The sequence below is a fragment of the Lepisosteus platostomus genome, chromosome 1, assembly GCF_059453375.1.
Source record: "Lepisosteus platostomus isolate fLepPlt1 chromosome 1, fLepPlt1.hap1, whole genome shotgun sequence".
In the NCBI taxonomy this organism is placed as follows: domain Eukaryota; kingdom Metazoa; phylum Chordata; class Actinopteri; order Semionotiformes; family Lepisosteidae; genus Lepisosteus; species Lepisosteus platostomus.
The window spans coordinates 68,835,267-68,844,189 of NC_142611.1; the positions used below are offsets into that span (position 1 = coordinate 68,835,267).

An 8,923-nucleotide genomic window follows, 5' to 3' on the forward strand; every position below is an offset into this window, starting at 1 on the left:
TGTTTTGTTCTGTAAAGTGCTTTGAGAAGAAAGGTGCTATATAAAATAAAGTTTATTATTATTATAAAATGTTTGACCTGGTCTGCGTGCAGTTTTGAAATTCTAGCTGTGAAATGAAATGCTCGGAGAGATCAGGAGAGAACAGGGACTGGAGGCAGTGTGGAGGAGTGGAGAGGTCTCTGGTGTAGAGGCTCATGGGCTCAAGCCCAGCTGTCTGAATGGATGCAGATGTAACTTGCTTCGGATAAAAGCATCAGGCAATTGTCAATAATGAAGCAGAGAGGGGTTCTGCAGATGTTATTTACAAAAGCTGGTGAGATCATGCTGTTCCTGAGAACAGGAAATGGAGGAACGGAGATAATTATTATTACCAGGAACTATTAATTTGTTTTCATATTTTCCCAATGTAGAAAGAAAAGACAGCATTTGTGGCATGTGACATCTTAGTGAACAACTGCTGAAAACATCACAGGCTTTCAATAATGAATTATTGCCTGTAACTTCATCTTCCATCTCCGGTCTGCATGTGGTCTGGGAATGACTAAGCTCATTAGAGCAGAGCTTTCTGCCCCTGCCTGTCTGCTCTCCTGCTCCTAAGAGCCCAGCCACAGCTGCCTCAGCCATCGCCCTGCCCATTAGTGCTTTAAAAGCCTGACCACTGAGTTGAGGTGTGGTCTTCTCAGGAGGCAGGAAGGCTCTGCGCTGGCTCAGAGGAGTGGACCCACTGATTCAGCCGAGGTGGAGCCTTTCTGGAAGAGCGCGAGTCAGCGAGTCCGTGACAGTTTGGACAGATACTTCACCAGAGCCTTCAGAGGACGGCAGGTCCCTCGGTGGAGAGAATGAACTGAGAGGGCAGGAGGAAAGAGGATCTCCAGCACAAAGGTAAAGTCCTGGGAGGGGACCTGTAAATTCATCACCATGATGATGAAGATGGTGTTGATTGCAATTGCAAATAGAAACTTATGAATCACATATATCATCATCACGGTCGGCCTCATTAGCCATATGTAGTTCAGGTGGATTGCTGTATCAGTATGCGTAGGCTGCAAAGGAACAAGTAATAGGTTTATTCCATGCTGAAAAAAAAGAAGAAAGAAAACACAATGTTTCGGCCGTGGAGCCGTCTGCTCACACCTGAAGAAGGCTCCACGGCCGAAACATTGTGTTTTTTCTTCTTTTTTTCAGCATGGAATAAACCTATTACTTGTCATTAGCAATATTGTTGCTGTTGTTGTTACTGCTGCTGTGGTTCAGAATGGTGTTGCTGCCGACTTGATTTAGATTTAGCTCTGGGCATTGCTGCGTCTTTAGTAATGATTGCTGTCTGGCTCATGGCCTTGTGGAACACAGAGAAGGATTTCCTGCGATATTGACAGGAGAGTCAGGGAGGCTGCCTGTGCGTAACCTGAGTGTACTGAGTATTGACTGTCGTGTGAAGCGCGTATGGCTGCCTGACAGCAAAGAAGGAGCTTTCAGAGGAGAAGAGGTTTTGTGGTGAATCGCTCTAAAGGTACAAACCTGGACTTTGTAGGCACATTTTGTGAGCTGATTTCTCTTTGAATGATTAAATCCATAGTGATGGGGTTATTTACTCTGTAATACAATCATTCCTGTCAGCGGTGATCTCAGTGTTATTGATAAGATTGATAATGTGGTAAAGGTAAAGATTATGTGCCAAGACAGGCTGGACTGGCTGCTTTAAAGAACTGTCTCTCCCAGCGTACAATCCCTGGTCCGGTTGAGGAAGGGAGCTGCTCCTCTCCAATTACTCTACTCACGCCAGGCTCGGCTGTCTCTCTGCCTTCTTGGAATCAGCTATCTGGGGCAAGATATGCAGTATAGGAGCAGGACATGAACATTTAGGACTCCGGTTGTCTTCCTCTATCTTGAATACGTGTAACTGTGGCTGTTTTATAGGTTCTGCAGGGAAGTGAAAAGTCTATGTTCACTGGGAGCTTCTCTGTGTTTCTACGAGAACGCAAAAGCAGAAGATCCACGTGCTGTTTCTTCATGGCAAACGAAGTAAGTGCATTTGATTTCCGCAAATACGTTGTTTTGCAGCAACAGAGACCAAGGGCAGGTTGATTTTCATAGAGTCCAGAACAGCGTGTTCTTCATGCTCACATAAACTGGCACAGTTGATTTCACAGCCTCCCATTGGCCTGCGCTCACTTTTGAACCTCAGCAGTGAGTCCTGTTGCTGTTCTGTGACCTCCTGTTCTGTCTGTCTGTAGCAGAGAAACATGTCTGAGCTGGAGAACTCCATGGTCTCCATCATCAAGGTCTTCCACAAGTACTCGGGGCACAAGCGCAAGCTGAAGAAGGCGGAGCTAAAGGAGCTGATTAACAATGAGATGTCTCACTTCATTCTGGTAAGGCGGGGCCTATATGGGGGGGGGGGGGGGGGGGCTGGGCAGGGCCAGGACCAGGTGTGGGGGGGGCCACACCCCAAATATTGTACTGCCTTATCCCAGCATCTGACAAACAAGCCTCCACCTCCCCAGCCTCAGTCTCTCTCTTGACCTCCCTCACTCTCTCCTGCAGCCTTTTCTCACACATGCCCCTTTCTCCATCATTCTCTCTCGAATTATCGCTGTTGCACCACAGCCCCCCCTCTTTCCCCAGCACTCTCCGAACCCCCGCTCTCTTCCTCTGTCTCGTCAGAAAATCCAGGAGCCGGACACGCTGGACCAGCTGTTCACAGATCTGGATCAGAATGGAGACCTGGAGATCGACTTCCAGGAGTTCATCGCTCTGGTGGCCATGGTGACATCCGCATGTCACGAGCTCTTTATCCCGGATCACCGTGGTTGAGGGGGCTAAGAGGCAGGGGGTGGGGACCTATTACTAGGGGGGGCTGAGTTCTATTGGTACATTATTATTTATTATCAGTCAGAGGTGTGTGTGCATCCTGTTTTTACCTCCCTGTATATAAAGTCTGTGTGTAATAGCTGTTCCATTTGTTGCCATATAAAGGCTTTTAGCAATCAGAAAGACAGATATAAGAAAGAAGACTTTGTGTGAATCCATGTGGTTCTAAATCCTGTATATGCTGGGGTCCAATCCGCCTAAAGCGAATGACACAATTAATAAAGGACACATTAATAAGCTCATGATTTGACTGTGAATCACACTGCTCTTACTTTTAACAACAAAAACAACAACATGGAACAATCTGACAAACTCTTTGGCAGAGTGTAGCCGTGCCGGACGCGCAAGCAAACAGCAAACAACATTAAAAGGCAAGAGAGGAACTGTCTTAACGTAAGAGGAAACAAGAGGAAGTCATTGACATGAAAAACCTCAGCCGACACGCCAAACATAAACTTAGTAACTACTGGCTGAGGGCAGGTGTGGCCCAGGAGGCGCCAGTCAAACCAGTCAAGGAAGTGGGCTGCCCATGTGCAGCTGAAGGATAGGAGCAAATTCCCATATAATCTGAAAGTTCCAACGTTCAGAGGTCAAAGGGATCAGAGCTCCCAGCTCTGTCTCCCTCTGTTCCTGGACTCATGTTATCGGACCCCCGGAACCAGGGAGGAGAACCCCTGCTACAGGAATTCTTATCTCTCCACGCAGAGATTGCCATTCCCTCCAAAAGTTCCCAGATCTCTTTTATTTCTTCCTGTGTTGGCCTCTGTGTGCCCACAGAGCACATGCGGTGAATGTGTATCAGTATATTCCGCTGGTCATTTTTCATTCCAGAAATACCAGCTATTAGCACAATAAAAAACACAGCACAACAATTCCTGTAATGGAACAAGTAAAGGTTTATTCCCTGCTGAAAAGAGAAGAAAAGAAACACAACCTTTCGGCTGTGGAGCCTTCTTCGGGTGTGCTCCACAGCCGTTGTGTTTCCTTTCTTCTCTTTTCAGTGTGGAATAAACCTTTACTTGTTCCTTTGCAGCCTGCGCATGCTGACACAGCTCCCTATACTTGAACAGTTTCTGTTATTGTGTCATTGTCATATGAAGTGACAAATTGTGTGTGTGTGTGTGTGTGTGTGTGTGTGTGTGTGTGTGTGTGTGAAAAAGAGCCCATCAGAATGCTTTCAGTGACCAAAAGAAAAGACCCAGGAGAATGTGGAATGCGGTGTGGAAAATGACCTCATACAGGACTCGGAAGGGTACAACAGGAAACGTGAACATGATCTAGCACTGCTTCCACATGTCAGAGAGCATTAGGCTCCAATTGTCCGCTGGTTATGCACTGTCATTGGTTACCAAGGCAGGAGAATGTACTGACAGAGGACAATGGGATGTCCTGTTTATCAGAGTGAAGACACAGCGCTCTGAAATCATGTGATTCTGCTTAATAGCCTTTTAACCACATCCTCATTTACAAATTAGTAGCATTATTACATGTATTAATAATGTATTAATGTAATTCTCAGATGGCAAAGAAAAACATTTGGTTTGCTTCATGTTTTTTGCTAGTATGATCTGTCAGACTCCTTTTAAGGACCAGAGCCAGTGATGACCTGGTCACCTAGACTGGGATGAGATCTGGAGCAGGGCATGCCTTAGCAGAAAGATCAAAAGAGAATTTGAAAAGCTGCAAAAGCAATATCGAAAACTAAACTATACTAGGAATTGTGACATGTCAATATTGTTTTTGTTTCATTATTATTATATTAAGATTCTAGTACACTGTTGTCCCCAATACCAAAAAAATGAATTACATCATTTTGGCCTAAACTATAATGAATCACTTATGCATTAACTGAAATTGCAAACCCTTTCAAGTCTGAAAGTGCTTTGTGGAGCTATGGAGCCAGACAGGAACCTTTAGACTATGTTTCTAAAGCAATCTAGCATTTGTAGTCTGAAAGGCTTAGCAATTTGCAGAATGATGAAATGATTAATTGCAGACAAGATTAAGGACAAGATTAAGCAGTAATTCTTCCCCAATTAATATGAAGCAGATACAATTTTACAGCTTCAGCAGAGCCCACATTCCACATTACTGCTCCTGAAAAACAGAAGAACTGCTTGTGACTGCAAAAGGCAAATTTCAAACGCATTTCACAGGGAAGACTGACAAACATTTCAGTCCACACCTGGAAGATGGATTTCCCCAGAGCTGGAGAAGTTAAAATGAGACAGGCCTCTGTGCGATGTGCTATACAGGAGAGTTTCGGAGACCTGTGCATCACAAATCTGGTTCTCCTGCCCGCTTCACCTTACAGTAGAGAATGGTCAATATGGCCCAGAAGATCATCGGCTGTGGTCTCACCCAGATTAAACAGCTCTTTGAGGACCGCTGCCGTGGTAGAATTCTGGCCATCACAGAGGACAGTCACCACCCCGGGCATGAGCTCTTCACCCCACTGCCCTCAGGCAAGAGATCCAAGAGCATACGGACACTGACCACCAGATTCTTCAATAGCTTCTACCCACAAGCAGTGCGACTGGCGAACACATTTAGCCATGCCCCTCGGACCACACCTACACCATCGATCTCATTATGATTTCTTATTTATTGCACATCTCCAGTCATTGTTTACACGTCTGCATTGTTTACATTCACACTGTTTACTTGTTTACTTGTACATTGTCTACTGTTTGTGTGTATATTGTCTTGATGAACTTTGTGTTTTCACACTTGTTTTAACAATCGAGAGGCTTTCTGTAAGTAAGAATTCCATTGTACCAGTACAGGTACCGGTTCCATATGGCAATAAAGTTCAAGTTCAGTAAACTTCGGGAGTTCATTTTTAAAACATTAAAAATCATCTTAGATCCAATCATCTAAAACACACACTATCTAATTATGATGTAATAAATCTGTAAAAATAAAAAAACAGAATTACCACACTTAAATTAAGAATTGTTATGCAGTAAATTAAACTGGATTTAAGCAAAGAAAGTCCTAAAATAAGGTTTTAGTCATAAAGAGCAGAGATAACTCAAATAGAGGGATGTGTCTGCACAAGTGAAAGCCAACTTATCTTGGGAAGAGGGGTTGAGGGCAACAACCTTGGGTCAGGTGCCAAATGCTAGGTACCCCTCCTCTGTAGTACTAGTTGTTACCCCTGCATGGCTTTGACCGTTGCTATGACGTCCGTGATGTTAGCCTGATACTGTTCCGAGGCAGGTCTGAAATCCGCCAGCGCCTCCCTGTACTCCTGGATGACTCGCTCCAGGTTGTCTCGCTCCACGGCTCCCAGGATGGCGCTGACGAGCATGTCCACGCCCAGCCCCAGCACGCCCAGGGCCACCGTGGACACAACACTGCTGCCGATCCGGCCCAGGCTGGCCACCATCCGGCTTAGCACCGCCCCCTTGCTGATCAGCGGGACGGCGGCCGCGCCAGTCCTCAGGATCCCGAACGCGCTGCTGAAAACCTTGCTCGCCACCTTGACGCGCTCGGAAATGGGAACGGTCAGATTGTGAAGCCTGCGGTAGAGCGCGGGTTCCAGTTTGTCCCTCAGCCGCTCGTCAATCCTGGCCACCTCGCTCTGGATGCCGGCGATGGCGGCGATAAGCGCCTCGCAGTTCTCCTTGACGCTCTTGTGCTGATCGACGGAGATCTTGAGCTGCTGGTTCAGAAGCCCCGCCAGCCGGCTGGTGGCCCTGAAGTTTCCCTCCATCAGGGTGAGCAGCTCCCGGCTTAAGCGGACGACCTCCTCGCGGCGCCTGGGGTTGGCCGGGAAGAACGTGTCGCTCCAGGACATCTCCACTAGGATCTGGAAAGAGAGACGGCAGGAGATTCCAAACCACTGGTGTCCCACTCCACTTTTCAGTTACAAACCGAGCCCTCTACAAAACCAAGTTTCATCTATATTTCATCTATACAGTTTTAGGGTTCCACGACTACACCTTCACCTAGAGTTGAATCATTCACTAAAAATATATTAAGTCCATTAATTCGTTGCTAATTGTAGTGCAAATGTTAAGGAATCTTTTTTAACTTTGTTTTTTTTTGTTGTTGTTGTTGTCCAGTGCTCACCCAAATTGGAGATCGCAGTTGTATTGACGCACATTAAAAACACACCACGCTTCGTTTTCAGTTTGGAGCCAAAGTAAAAGGAGTCTTGGTTTAGAATACGATGCTCATTGAATAGTAGCCTATGTACTTCGCAAATCGTAGATAACAGCGGCTCTGTGATATAGAAATCCTTAGGAAATCAAGTTCGGGGGACGATTATGCTTGTGAATGAAGAACAAAACACGTTTGAGTTTGAAAACAAAGATACAGGAGAACTGTATTTCAAAACTGCTTTGTGACTATCGATTCAACTACTGTAGTTCGGCCGCTCTTTCCAGAACGGATAAGGGTCTTTCCGTCGGCTGTTCAGCGCTTTAGCACCGCACTCTCACCGGGTGTAGATATTTTAAAGTGAAGGTCTGCGACATGAGAGCTTGCTCAATCATAAATCATTCGCACCTCCAAGGCATAGCAATCTGCTGCGCAGAGGAAAGAGAGACGTCATACTCACACGGCCTCCTTGAATGTTTTAACTTGTCACCCGTTCCGTGTCATCCTTTCTGCGCGCCACCGGAGAACTGCGGAGCGAATCGGTGCGTCAGCGGGTTTGAGCGAGGCTCGGGAGACAGGCCAGTGACCATCAAAACAATCATTTGTCTCTTTGTTTTCGGGTCCAGTAGGTGGGGATCGTCCGAAAACTGGCAGGCAGGTGTTCCGCAGACAAGTGTGACCGCAGGGGCGCTGGCCAATAGCGCTACACATCACAATAGCCTTTGTGGTAGCCCACAATACGCTTCTAACAGGAAGCGGTTCTAGAATTGCGCTGTGGATTATTGGCATTAACTAACTAATTGATCAGAGGATCTCGTCCAGCCGTTTCTTAAAACAAGCCAGGCTAGCAGCCACCACAAACAAATCCAGCTAGCTTGTTCCAGACTCCCACCACCTTTTGTGTAAAGGCGTTGTTCTCAGTTTAAGATGCACTTCTTTATTTTCCACTTGTGCCCTCTGGGTTGTGTTTCACTGTTGGGTAGACTTTTGTCGGTGCCCTTTGAGGGTTTTCAAATCAGTTATCACTTCATTTGCCAAGTAAATTACATATATAAGGAATTTAATCTGGCAGTTTGGTGCAAAAACATGGAAACAATCAATAATACATATTCACTCCACGCAAAGAACATACACAGGTCCACAGTTATAAACACACTACATCCGTATACACGTGTTCTGGTGAAGCAGAGTGAGGGCCATGAGGAAGAAGCCATTCAGTTGTTGAGCAGTTTTGGTTTTGGTAGCGTCTCCCGGAGGCAAATGTGGAAATCCTGCAGAGCACAGAACCTGCTTTTGCAAGTACTGAGGTACTCACATTAAAAACATATACAGTAACTTCTCTGATATCCAGTCCAGACATAACTGACATGATATTCATGCTAAAAGAACTGAATAATAATAATAATAATAATAATAATAATAATAATAATAATAATAATAATAATAATAACAAGAACAACAACAACAACATTATTTTATAAAGCACCTTTAAAAGTGACTTCTCAAAGTGCTTTATATTAAAAAAAGTAAACAATGAAAACAAAAAATGTGCACAAAACACCCCCTTTACAGGTGCTGAGGAGGAAAAACACCTATTCCCTCGAGCTTCTGCGGAGAACTGGACTATCGCAGTTTCAGAGCCAGGACAGGGAAAATAGATACGGACTACAGCAAGTGGCAATCTTTCACCGTGCAATTCCAGCACCAGCAACCACTTGCACAGTGAAATGATTGAAAACGGACACTCATCCTTTTAAGAATGTGTTTAACTTCGTATATATTTTATGCTATGTTAGAGTGTGTACTAATTTTTAGATTGGTATACATTGAGGTATAAAGTTTTTGTCAAACAATAAGTAAAGACGTGGTAAACTGGAGCCGAACCCACCAGTCCTTCATGTGCACACTAATATACAGGGCAATTTAAAGACGCCAATTAATCTGA

The 8,923-nt window shown here is 45.2% G+C and overlaps 2 protein-coding genes and 1 long non-coding RNA gene across 4 annotated transcripts; 2 read left to right on the plus strand and 1 right to left on the minus strand.

Annotated features, from left to right (window-relative positions):
• The first annotated feature begins 585 nt into the window (after positions 1-585).
• Positions 586-3,113, plus strand: LOC148678607 (protein S100-B-like). Its single transcript, XM_088634930.1, has 4 exons — positions 586-882; positions 1,918-2,022; positions 2,235-2,372; positions 2,665-3,113. Exons 2-4 carry the CDS (start codon positions 1,942-1,944, stop codon positions 2,812-2,814), a joined length of 369 nt encoding a protein of 122 aa, XP_088491056.1. The 5' UTR covers positions 586-882; positions 1,918-1,941; the 3' UTR covers positions 2,815-3,113.
• A 737-nt stretch (positions 3,114-3,850) lies between these two features.
• On the plus strand, positions 3,851-4,420 carry LOC148678608 (uncharacterized). Its single transcript, XR_015939509.1, has 2 exons — positions 3,851-3,982; positions 4,172-4,420. It is a non-coding gene; the product is annotated as an uncharacterized LOC148678608 (long non-coding RNA).
• Positions 4,421-5,456: 1,036 nt separating this feature from the next.
• On the minus strand, positions 5,457-8,239 carry LOC148678609 (single-pass membrane and coiled-coil domain-containing protein 3-like). 2 transcript variants are annotated; one of them, XM_088634944.1, is made up of 2 exons: positions 7,439-8,239; positions 5,457-6,685 (listed from the first exon to the last, which is right to left on the minus strand). In XM_088634944.1, exon 2 carries the CDS (start codon positions 6,671-6,673, stop codon positions 6,026-6,028), a length of 648 nt encoding a protein of 215 aa, XP_088491070.1. In that variant the 5' UTR covers positions 6,674-6,685; positions 7,439-8,239; the 3' UTR covers positions 5,457-6,025. The 2 variants fall into 2 exon arrangements, with proteins under 2 accessions (XP_088491070.1, XP_088491078.1); XM_088634952.1 differs by lacking the exon at positions 7,439-8,239 and adding an exon at positions 6,949-7,416.
• Between the last annotated feature and the right edge of the window lie 684 nt (positions 8,240-8,923).